The sequence below is a fragment of the Lissotriton vulgaris genome, chromosome 10 (assembly GCF_964263255.1).
Source record: "Lissotriton vulgaris chromosome 10, aLisVul1.2, whole genome shotgun sequence".
NCBI classification, from domain to species: Eukaryota; Metazoa; Chordata; class Amphibia; order Caudata; family Salamandridae; genus Lissotriton; species Lissotriton vulgaris.
Window position 1 is genome coordinate 1,120,607 of NC_141698.1, and position 12,625 is coordinate 1,133,231.

Below are 12,625 nucleotides of genomic sequence, written 5' to 3' on the forward strand. Positions count from 1 at the left end.
AGATACAAGGAAGGGAATCTGTGCACTGGCGGCCATGGGAAGCATGGGGGTGAGAGATACAAGGAAGGGAATCTGTGCACTGGCGGCCCTGGGAAGCATAGGGGTGAGAGATACAAGGAAGGGAATCTGTGCACTGGCGGCCATGGGAAGTATGGGGGGTGAGAGATACAAGGAAGGGAATCAGTGCACTGGCAGCCAGGGGAAGCACGTGGTGGTGAGAGATACCAGGAAGGGAATCTGTGCACTGGCGGCCATGGGAAGCATGGGGGGGTGAGCGATACAAGGAAGGGAATCTGTGCAATGGCGGCCATGGGAAGCATGGGGGGTGAGAGATACAAGGAAGGGAATCAGTGCACTGGCAGCCAGGGGAAGCACGTGGTGGTGAGAGATACCAGGAAGGAAATCTGTGCACTGGCGGCCATGGGAAGCATGGGGGTGAGAGATACAAGGAAGGGAATCTGTGCACTGGCAGCCATGGGAAGCATAGGGGCGAGAGATATAAGGAAGGGAATCTGTGCACTGGCGGCCATGGGAAGCATGGGGGGGTGAGAGATACAAGGAAGGGAATCTGTGCACTGGCAGCCAGGGGAAGCACGTGGGGGTGAGAGATACACGGAAGGGAATAAGTGCACTGGTAGCCATGGGAAGCATGGGGAGGGGTGAGAGATACAAGGAAGGGAATAAGTGCACTGGCGGCAATGGGAGCATGGGGGGGTGAGAGATACAAGGAAGGGAATAAGTGCACTGGCGGCCATGGGAGCATGGGGGGGGGGTGAGAGATACAAGGAAGGGAATCAGTGCACTGGGAGCCATGGGGACCATGACCAGTCCCTGCAGATCACAGCTAGAACCCCTGACAGGAGACAGGATCAGGTGAGAGGCACAGGGGAGGGAGGGAGCGAAGCGTGGCATAGTGAGAGGAAAGGAGAGGGAGAGACAAGAGAGGCAAGAAGCAGGACACAGAGAAAGGGGAGAGGGAGCAAGGAGTAAAGAGTGAGGTAAAAGAGGACAGGAGGAAGAGGGGAAGCAAATGATGGAGGAAGTGAGGAAGGAGTCACGACAAGATAGGAAAGGCACGGAAATAAGGCAGGAGAAGTAAAGAAGAGGGGGTGTGATGGGGCAGATCCGACTGTCAGATAGTCCACCAGGCTGACACGAGAGGATTTTAAATAAGAGTATGAATGACTAAGTAAATAAAATACTTATTAAGCACAACCCTACACCACAGAGGCATCTTGGCGCTATAAGAGATAAAGGAAAAGAAGGAGCAAAATAACAGCATTGTGTCATAGACTACCCGGAAGTGATCTTAACAGGTAGGTCATAATTGTCTTTGTATTTCGACAAAAAGATAGGTTTTAATTTCTTGCCAAAGACTCTGTAATCCCGATTGGTTTGAGGTCACTTGGGAGATGGCTCCAAGCCTTCGAAGGAAAAGACTTTCCTCTTAGGATTTCTTGAAGTGGGAACAACTGCTCAGACTCCAAGGGAGATCCCAAAATCCACCAAGGACTACATTTGGTGACGTTTGTCATGAGAGGGCGGACACCAGAATAGCTTTTTGCTTTCAGGGCAGGCATAAAGCCTTAAAAAGTACTTACCTAACTGGAAGCTTAACTAGAAGGCAGTGAAGTTATTCCTGGCTTCAGTGATGTGCTCGATTGTCAGAGATCCCGCATCAGTGAAGCCTGACAACACGGGTTAAGGCAGGCACTTGGCACTGACCGTGGTCGTGGAAAGGATGGCTGAAGCGACCACCACAGCCCGACGCAACGATGGGATGACGTGGAGACTTCTCCTAAGGAGTTTACTTCTAAAGAAACAGGACAACGACACCACAGCATTAATTGGTATCTACAGAAACATGTCTGTTTAAGGCCTAGGTTTCTTATCACACTGATCGAATTTGTTGGCAAACCAGTTTATAGCCCTGAAACTGATGTTTCATAAGGAGCCAGGGCCAAATATTTAAATTTGTCTCTATTCAATTGAAACAAATTGTTACTCCTGTATGTATGTATGTATTGGCATTTATATAGCGCACTACTTACCCGTAGGGTCCCAAGGCGCTTCGACCGCTGCGAAACCCTTCCTGGCTTCCCTGAGAGATGGTCCCTTAATGGGTATCTCCAGGGTGAGACCAGGCAACCCCGGCGGTCTGGTGGGGCCGTTAGTGAAGATGAGGCAAGCTAATGCCCAGAGTTGCCGAGTGTGATCGCTGATCAGAGTGGGCACCGAGGCGAGAGAATTATCGAGTCCGCTGACCCTGGTCCAGACTGGTTTGGACAGCAGCAGGGCTTAAGAAACTGCAGAACCTCTCCAGTAGGACAGCTGAAGCCAACAAGTCATACGGAATAGAGTTAATTGATCTAAAAAAGTGGAGTTTTTTAAACTCAGTGGAAGGGAAAATTTTGCGTAGTTTACTGTCTGTTAGTACAGCAAATTCGACGGCTTCCCTGAGACAGGAACTTGGTATACGTAGTAGCTGGGTTCAAGGTTTGGCCAGTATTATACGTTGGGTAGTAGGTATAGCAAAAAGTGAGTCTAACACCTTAAGACATCTTATAAAAAATGAATTACTGGGAAACTTTAATGACTATTCCTTGATTATAAAATTTTTTAGATTTGCCGTGGCACAATTGAAATTGGATAAAGAGATTTTATTTTCTTTATCCTCTTATCAATTAAAAACCATCTTGAAGTCTGCCACATGGGAACTGGGGTTTAGTCAGGACAGAGATTCCCGACTGTTGAAAAAAGGTTGTACTCCTGTTATTGAGTCCTGTATTTTGCGGAAAGCTCAACCTTATATGTACTGACTCAACCTTATATGTACTGGAACATCTCTCATGGCGTTAGACGCTTAGTGTACTTAATAAGACAAAATCTGCTTCCGTTGAAAGTTCTTTGTGCCAGATGGTATGGCCATTCGGCACTCTGTGATCTTTGTCAAATGTATGACCAGGACTTAGATCATGTTATTTTTGTTTGTCCTGCCCTGATGCCTTTCAGGCGTAGATGGTTAAGACCAATTTGCCTACAACTCAACATTCTATCAGCTTCTTCATTTCAGGCGGCCTTGATTAACCCACCTAATGAAATGTTTTGTTTTAAACTGTACAGTTTCTTTAAATGTTTTTTGGACCTGTATTAAGATGTTAATTTTTTATTATTGTTAAACGACATCTTATGTGCTTCTTGTTTTTGTATGTATATCTTTGCTTTTATGTGGACCTCATAAAGAGTTCCTTTATCATAATAAAATAAACTTGAAACTTGAAACTTGAAGCCAACAAGCGAAGCGTCGTTCACAGATGCTGTAAGGTCCATCGCGAAAGCAAGGGGTCCGAAGAATCAACGGCTGAACACAAAGGTTACACAAAACCAGAGCAAAGAGGAGCTCTGGGGGTGGGGGGGGGGGGGGGGACTGATTTCAACAGAGTTACCTTGAACCTAAAGGCATTATTGATAAGTCACTTCTACTGGTCAAGATCGAAGAGAATTGTGCAAAGGCGGACCATGACAGGCCCGTCTCTGCCAGATGGGTGATCATAATGCGACTATCAAAAAATACTGCGGAGAGCTCGAGGAGGATGAAATTTGTCGATATCCACTGTCTAGACTCCACCGTACCTCATTTACGATGGTCACAGAACACTTTCGGTGCCCACCTGAGGTCGAAAGCCATTTGGAGCTACCGCCAGTAGATTAATTTGTTATATAATAGATTTGAAAGCCACTTCGCAAGATTCTTATTGCCTACATTTGAGACAGACCGGAGAGATACTGGCCTGTCACTGGTCTCCAACACAGGGTCGCAATTGCTTTTATTTTTTCAGCAGCAGTTTAACAACTCTCTCCATTTTACCGGAACAGCCCAGACACAAACAATGGTGCTGGATGACTGCGACAGCAAGCGTCACTATTTCTGCCGTGTCATGTACAATTCTGGTAGGGCAAACATCACCAGGAGTTCCTGACGTGACAGACTCCAGTACTTGGACCAGGTTGTCCTCCTGAGGAGATCGGATCAGGCTAACTTTAGAGCTTTCTTGTCTGTCGTAGAAGCCGCCCCTTCATGAATCCTATCTTCTCTGTCACTGGGATACGTTCAAGCTTTATATAAGATGAGTCACTTTTGAAACTTTCATAGATTGTTTGATACATATTAATGAAGTAGGAAGACCATTTATAACCTGGTTTCTGGGTAGGAATGATTGTGGTAGAAGAGAAAGCTGGGTTACACGCTCTCCAAGCACTTTAAAGAGGGTGCCTGCGGAGTAAGAGGTGTTCATTAGGGTTCAAAGGGAGGAACATTTAGCTGGACAACTACACTTTCAGTAGCTTCTAAACTGTGATTTAAAAGATGCCAGTGCAGGGTTGTCATAAGACCTACACCAGTCTCTTCCTGCTTTCCTGGCCTTCCTTTCTCAGCCTTAAGAGAGGCAGGAGACACAGCTGGGAGGGTTGCCTACAATGCGTGACTTTGCATGACGTTTGTGAATTTGCTCTCTTGCCTGCGTTGGAGACTACAAGGGTTTCTAATGGTGCAGGGCCTTTAATGTATGCTGGATCAGAAGGGGCAGCTTTATACTTCTTTTCGATTCGGGGGTTGATGATTTGAGCCCTAACCGGATCTTTGAAGACTTCTGATGCGTGCTTAATAACACCTTTAAGCATAGATAAAGTTGAGGTGGACCTTTGTGTATTGTCAGAGGTATCCAGAAGGAAGTCTTCCTGCACTGGGTCAGTATGTAGGTCAACCCCATGATATTGGGCAGCCCTATGTACAAGTGGGTTAAACCCCATAGTGTCTTCTGGTGGGGAAGGCCTGGAGGGATATACGTCTTCTTGTGGTACATCTGGGGTGCTATAGTCATTCCAAGGGTCAGGTGAGCCAGGTGTAGTAGAATTATCTGGTGGCTCACTGTCTGCGCCATCCCCTGTGTCATTAGAAGTGTCCCCATCATCATCTGGTAACGGAGTAGGAGATGGTATAGGGGAGTGATGTGGTAGGGGAGGTTGTGGTGAGGGAATGTTAGATGGAGGAGCAGGAGTAGGAGGAGGAGAAGGTATCCTTAGAGGAGATGTTGAAATGTCCTTCTTAGGATGAGGAGCCGGTGCGTCTAGTGGTCTTTTCTTAGATGTAGGAGTCAGTAGACCAGTCTTAGGATCTTTAAATAGAGTCTTTTGCGTAGGGTCTGGACGGAATAGGGCCTCTGTAGAGGGTAGATCCTTGGGTGCCGAATGTTTTTTGGGCACCGAACTTTGAGCATCTCTTGGCTTTGAAACATGTTCCTTGGCAATGTCTTTGCTTGATGGAACAATTGTCTTTTACGGTTCAGAAGGTTTTTTCAGTTCAGAGGGCTTTCCCGGCTCTGAAGCTTTTTTTTGGTTCAGAGGGCTTTTTCGGGTCCGAGGGATTTTTCGGCTCCGAAGTGTGGGAGTCGAGTGCTTTGAGTGGCAATTTCTTGCTCGGCTCTGAGTGTGGTTTAAGTGCCGAGGAGCCAGTGCCAGTCTTTGGCGCTGAGTGCTTAGATGTGGAAGCAGCTGGCGTGGAGGAAGAAGATGGCTTCTTTTTCGGTGCCAGTAGGTGTGCTCCGGCACCGGGGGTAGGCTGACTCGAGCCCGAGATGCCCAAAGGCTTCTTTGCTGAGCTCGAAGGCGGCGCATGGGAAGCAGTCTCTCTCTGTGCACCCGGGCCCGAAGGAGAGGGTGTGACGGAAGCCTTTTTGGAAGGTGTCGAGGAAGGGTTGGGGTCGCCGTTCTTACTTTCGACCCTCTGCGCCGGAGTGATGTCCTCTACTTCTGAATCGTCGGCCTCGGAGTTGCTGTCGACGCCATGTTCTTGCAGTTGCTCTGGGACGTCGACAGCCTCTTCGAAAATGTCGTCCGGGATGGAAGCGGTCGAGCGAGCCGTTGTTCTTTGAGTTAGTCGGTCCCAAATTGTTTTCTTGGAACAGAAAGAGGCACACGCCGAACAGTCTCTGGCCTCGTGCTCCGGTGAGAGGTAAAAGTTGCACACCTCATGGAGATCGGTGTGGGGAAACTTAGACCCACATTGAGGACATCTTTTAAATGGCGTCCTTTCCATAAGCTGGAAGATGAGGCCTTGTCGACGAGCGGAATCGAAGAATTCGGAGTTGGAGTAGCGTTGATTGGAAACTCGTTCGAAACAATACCGTCGGAGTAAGTGACGATTGCGCGCCAAAGGAAAATCGGTTCCAACTAGGCCTGGGCAGTAAATTCCGTTACACTCGTGGAATTTGGGCAATTTTGCGTTCCGCGGAGAACGCGAAATTGCTCAAAATTCTGCGTTCCGTGACTTCGCAAAATATTTGCTTGTTCGCGTTCTCAAAATGCGTGTTAGCGAAATATTTCCCCCGAGCACGCAAACAGCGATTGCGAACAGTAAAAAAGCATCGTGAACGAGCAATTCCGCGTGTTCTCAGAATTTCTGCGTGTTCGCGAAGATGTTTTACCATTTCGCAGAGATTTGTGCAATGAGATTATGCAATTTCCGCCCACCCCTATTTCCAACTTGGAGCGCAGGAAACAAATGAGAGCCCGGTGGCGGAACAAAACAATCCGAGGATGGAGCGATTATCATGCGCAATGTGATCCAAAGGAGGAGTCACCTACCTTGTGACTTCCAAAGAACTTTTCAGGACAAAAACAAGTGCAAGCATCCAGGCCCAACACTACGTGGCGATCTATGCACAGTGTGTAATCCGCAGCTCATATGCCTCGAACCCGTATTCACTTTATTGCATGAACTGTGATGTTTATGATAATTGCCTAGTTGGCAAAGTGACTTGTGGTTCATGTAACTGTGTTCATCGTTTTATATACAATATATGGGATATTTTTATATAACCTTGTGTGGAGTCTCTTTTGTGGTGTGCCTAGTGTGTAACTGGTGTGTGTGTGTTGCGCAAACGCTTTACACATTGCCTCTGGGATAAGCCTGTCTGCTCTGCCAAGCTACCAAGGGGGTGAGCAGGGGTTGTCTTAGGTGTTTAACTCCCTTATTCTGACTAGAGTGGGGGGTTCAGCCTGGCTGAGGTGCAGACCCCAGCCAACCAGAAATACCAATTCTAACAAGTAGGTACATGGGGGTTGTTTTTAACTAAATACGGTGTCTCATCTGCATTGCTGCCTAATGCCCATTGATTATTCCATACCTTACTGTGAATCACCCCAGAGGCTATATTTAGTGCTAGCAGACCGCAGTGTCATAATGGAGAGGGCAGGATGTCCGGGTCAGTCAGGATGGCCGTAGATGGGCTCGGCTTTGACGTCCCTTTACCTGCCTATAGTGCTGCACACGTCCATTGAGCATCCACATATATCATTCAATCAATCAAGGATGGAGTTGTAAACGCGCTACTCATCCGTGAGGGTCTCAAGGCGCTGGGGGAAGGGTGGAGGGGTTAGTCCACAGCCGAATAGCCAGGTCTTGAGAGCCTTCCTGAAGGCGTTCAGGGAGGGGCCGCGTCTGATGTCAATCGGGAGCTCGTTCCAGGTCTTGGCCACGATGCAGGAGAAGGCTCTTCCGCCTGTTCTGGCTCTGCTAATGCATGGTGTTTCGTCGAGGGCGAGGTTGGCAGATCAGAGGTTTCTTTTGGGGACATGGAAGGTGATTCTCTTGTTGAGATTTTGGGGTCTGGTGTTGTGGAGGCATTTGTAGGCATGGGCGAGTATCTTGAAGGTGATTCTCTTCCTGACAGGGAGCCAGTAGGGCTTGCGTAGGTGTTGGCTGATGTGTTTGTGTCGGGTATGCCGAGGAGGAGTCTGGCAGCGGAGTTCTGTATTGTCTGGAGCTTGCGGAGTAGAGACTTGTTGATGCCGGCATAGAGGGCATTACCGCAGTCGAGTCAGCTGGGTATGGGTGCGTAGGTGACTCTTCCTTGACTTGGGGGTGTGGGGGGGGTTCCATTTGAAAGTCTTATAGAGGATGCAGAGCGTTTTGAAGCAGCTGGAAGAGACGGCGTTGGCCAGTCGGTTCATGGAGAAGGAGGAGTAGAGTATGATCCCGAGGTTTCAGGCGTGGTACGTGGAGGTCGGAGGGGTGCAGAGGGCGGTGGGCCACCAGGTGTTCCATGCTGATGGGGTGGTTCTGAGGACGAGGACTTCTGTCTTCTCCAACATGAGCTTCAGGCAGATGTTTGCACATCCAGGATGCAATGTTCTGCATTCCCTCCTGGAAGCTAAGTCTGGTGGTGGTGGGGTCCTTGGTGAGGGAGAGGATGAGCTATGACACAGAGCACAGGCAGCAAAGGGTATGACGGTACGACTGCGCTGACCCAACTCTGGCTGAGGTTTACCGAGAAATGAGTCTGGGCTTCCTAGGGTCTGCAGGAGGCTGTCCTCGCTGCAGCATCTCGCAGTTGAGTCTGACCACACAATCCTCCACATGACTGATCAATGTTTAGAATGGACTCTCAGAGAACAGAGAGAAACAATAAGACAAGCTGCAGCTTTCACCCTGTTGCTCCATGTTGTGTTGTAGCGCTTTCTTAGCGCTTCACACCTCTATGCGGAGAGCTGAGGCGCATGTTCGAGATGGGGAGCACGCGGCACCTTGGAGGGGTCGGTGGTTTGTAGTGTGTGTATGTGCTCTGATCCTCTGTGGGTAGTGTTTTGGCGATGCCTTGGAGGGGGTCGGTGGTGTGCAGTGTGTATGTCTCTCAGACCAAGGCCCCCCCTCATGTCTCAGACCAAGGCCCCCGACCAAGCCCCCCCCCCCATGTCTCTCAGACCAAGGCCCCCCCCATGTCTCTCAGACCAAGGCCCCGACCAAGGCCCACCCCCATGTCTCTCAGACCAAGGCCCCCTTCATGTCTCTCAGACCAAGGCCCCCCTCATGTCTCAGACCAAGGCCCCCGACCAAGGCCCCACTCATGTCTCTCAGACCAAGGCCCCCCTCATGTCTCTCAGACCAAGGCCCCCAACCAAGGCCCCCCTCATGTCTCTCAGACCAAGGCCCCCCTCATGTCTCTCAGACCAAGGCCCCCCTCATGTCTCTCAGACCAAGGCCCCCCTCATGTCTCTCAGACCAAGTTCCCCCCCCCTCATGTCTCTCAGACCAAGGCCCCCGACCAAGGCCCCCCCCCCATGTCTCTCAGACCAATGCCTCCCTCATGTCTCTCAGACCAAGGCACCCCCCTCATGTCTCTCAGACCAAGGCACCCCCTCATGTCTCTCAGACCAAGCCCCCCCCCTCATGTCTCTCAGACCAAGCCCCCCCCCCATGTCTCTCAAGGCACCCCTCATGTCTCTCAGACCAAGGCACCACCTCCTGTCTCAAACCATGCCCCCCCACTCATGGCTCTCAGACCAAGGCCCCAGACCAAGGCCCCCCACATGTCTCTCAGACCAAGGCCCCCTTCTTGTCTCTCAGACCAAGGCCCCCCCTCATGTCTCTCAGACCATGGCCCCCCTCATGTCTCTCAGACCAAGGCCCCCCCTCATGTCTCAGACCAAGGCCCCCGACCAAGGCCCCCCTCATGTCTCTTAGACCAAGGCCCCCCTCATGTCTCTCAGACCAAGGCCCCCCTCATGTCTCTCAGACCAAGGCCCCCCAACCAAGGCCCCCCTCATGTCTCTCAGACCAAAGCCCCCTTCATGTCTCTCAGACCAAAGCCCCCTTCATGTCTCTCTGGACCAAGCCCCCCCCTCATGTCTCTCAAGGCCCCCCTCATGTCTCTCAAGGCCCCCCTCATGTCTCATGTCTCTCATGGCCCCCCTCATGTCTCTCATGCCCCCCCTCATGTCTCATGGCCCCCCTCATGTCTCTCATGGCCCCCCTGGCCCCCCTCATGTCTCTCATGGCCCCCCTGGCCCCCCTCATGTCTCTCATGGCATCCCCTCATGTCTCTCATGCCCCCCCCTCATGTCTCTCATGGCCCCCCCTCATGTCTCTCATGCCTCCCCCTCATGTCTCTCATGCCTCCCCCTCATGTCTCTCATGCCCCCCCCCTCATGTCTCTCATGCCCCCCCCTCATGTCTCTCATGGCCCCCCCTCATGTCTCTCATGGCCTCCCCTCATGTCTCTCATGCCCCCCCTCATGTCTCTCATGCCCCCCTCATGTCTCTCAAGGCCCCCCTCATGTCTCTCAAGGCCCCCCTCATGTCTCATGTCTCTCATGGCCCCCCTCATGTCTCTCATGGCCCCCCTCATGTCTCTCATGGCCCCCCTCATGTCTCTCATGCCCCCCTCATGTCTCTCATGGCCCCCCCTCATGTCTCTCATGGCCCCCCCCCCCCTCATGTCTCTCATGGCCCCCCCTCATGTCTCTCATGCCCCCCCCTCATGTCTTATGGCCCCCCTCATGTCTCATGCCCCCCCCTCATGTCTCTCAAGGCCCCCCTCATGTCTCTCAAGGCCCCCCTCATGTCTCTCAAGGCCCCCCTCATGTCTCTCAAGGCCCCCCCTCATGTCTTATGGCCCCCCTCATGTCTCATGGCCCCCCCTCATGTCTCATGGCCCCCCCTCATGTCTCTCAAGGCCCCCCTCATGTCTCTCAAGGCCCCCCTCATGTCTCTCAAGGCCCCCCCTCATGTCTCTCATGGCCCCCCTCATGTCTCTCATGGCCCCCCTCATGTCTCTCATGGCCCCCCCTCATGTCTCTCATGGCCCCCCTCATGTCTCTCATGGCCCCCCTCATGTCTCTCATGGCCCCCTTCTTGTCTCTCAGACCAAGGCCCCCCCCTCATGTCTCTCAGACCATAGCCCCCCTCATGTCTCTCAGACCAAGGCCCCCCCTCATGTCTCAGACCAAGGCCCCCGACCAAGGCCCCCCTCATGTCTCTTAGACCAAGGCCCCCCTCATGTCTCTCAGACCAAGGCCCCCCTCATGTCTCTCAGACCAAGGCCCCCAACCAAGGCCCCCCTCATGTCTCTCAGACCAAAGCTCCCTTCATGTCTCTCAGACCAAAGCCCCCTTCATGTCTCTCTGGACCAAGCCCCCCCTCATGTCTCTCAAGGCCCCCCTCATGTCTCTCAAGGCCCCCCTCATGTCTCATGTCTCTCATGGCCCCCCTCATGTCTCTCATGCCCCCCCTCATGTCTCATGGCCCCCCTCATGTCTCTCATGGCCCCCCTCATGTCTCTCATGGCCCCCCTCATGTCTCTCATGGCATCCCCTCATGTCTCTCATGCCCCCCCCTCATGTCTCTCATGGCCCCCCCTCATGTCTCTCATGCCTCCCCCTCATGTCTCTCATGCCCCCCCTCATGTCTCTCATGCCCCCCCCTCATATCTCTCATGGCCCCCCCTCATATCTCTCATGGCCTCCCCTCATGTCTCTCATGCCCCCCCCTCATGTCTCTCATGCCCCCCTCATGTCTCTCAAGGCCCCCCTCATGTCTCTCATGGCCCCCCTCATGTCTCTCATGGCCCCCCTCATGTCTCTCATGGCCCCCCTCATGTCTCTCATGGCCCCCTCATGTCTCTCATGGCCCCCCCTCATGTCTCTCATGGCCCCCCCTCATGTCTCTCATGGCCCCCCTCATGTCTCTCATGGCCCCCCTCATGTCTCTCATGGCCCCCCTCATGTCTCTCATGGCCCCCCTCATGTCTCTCATGGCCCCCCTCATGTCTCATGGCCCCCCTCATGTCTCTCATGGCCCCCCTCATGTCTCTCATGGCCCCCCCTCATGTCTCTCATGGCCCCCCCTCATGTCTCTCATGGCCCCCCCCATGTCTCTCATGGCCCCCCTCATGTCTCTCATGGCCCCCCTCATGTCTCTCATGACCCCCCTCATGTCTCTCATGGCCCCCCCTCATGTCTCTCATGGCCCCCCCTCATGTCTCTCATGGCCCCCCCTCATGTCTCTCTTGGCCCCCCTTCATGTCCCCCCTCATGTCTCTCATGGCCCCTCTCATGTATCCCAAGGCCCCCCTCACGTCTCTCAGACCTCATACTGGTCACAGCACCTTCCTTGGACACAGAGGTGGCAGAGACTGGCACAGACTGCAGCCCACACTCACCGACGCGCCCACCACGATGAAGACATGGGTGTAGGCCTGGCGGAAGACCTCGTCGTGGAGTAGCTCCTCCCGCAGGATCCCGCACACCTCCTGCCGGCTCAGGTTCACCTGCTCGCTGCTGTGGCTCATGGTGGCACCTGTGGGGCAGAGAGGGACAGGGTTAGCATTCACCCCAGGAGAGTGGGCACAATCCCTGGGGAGGGGTGAGGCTAGGGGCACCTTGCCAGGCTTCCGGCTTGAAACTGTGCGCCCTGGGCCATGTATATAGGCGGACGAGCCAACGAATGAACTGGGAGAGCCGACCCAGAGCCGAGCCAAGGGCCGAGCCAGAAGGACCACACAGTCATTACTGGAAGCAGGGGACCCCACTGAGTCATCACTGGAAGCAGGGGACCCCCACTGAGTCATTATTGGAAGCAGGGGACCACACAGTCATTACTGGAAGCAGGGGACCCCCACTGAGTCATTATTGGAAGCAGGGGACCACACAGTCATTACTGGAAGCAGGGGACCCCACTGAGTCATTACTGGCAGCAGGGGACCCCCCACTGAGTCATTACTGGAAGCAGGGGACCCCCCCCCCAGTCATCACTGGAAGCAGGGGACCCCCCCCCCCCCCGAGTCATCAC

At 52.8% G+C, this 12,625-nt stretch overlaps 1 protein-coding gene across 3 annotated transcripts in view; it reads right to left on the minus strand.

Moving 5' to 3' along the window:
* The window catches only part of G6PD (glucose-6-phosphate dehydrogenase), a 193,070-nt gene that overhangs the window by 105,850 nt on the left and 74,595 nt on the right, over positions 1-12,625 (minus strand). For all 3 annotated transcript variants that reach the window (XM_086940135.1, XM_086940137.1, XM_086940136.1), the window contains exon 2: positions 11,997-12,133. In XM_086940135.1, coding sequence (XP_086796261.1) covers positions 11,997-12,133 — 137 coding nt within the window. The remainder of the gene's footprint in view (positions 1-11,996; positions 12,134-12,625) is intronic.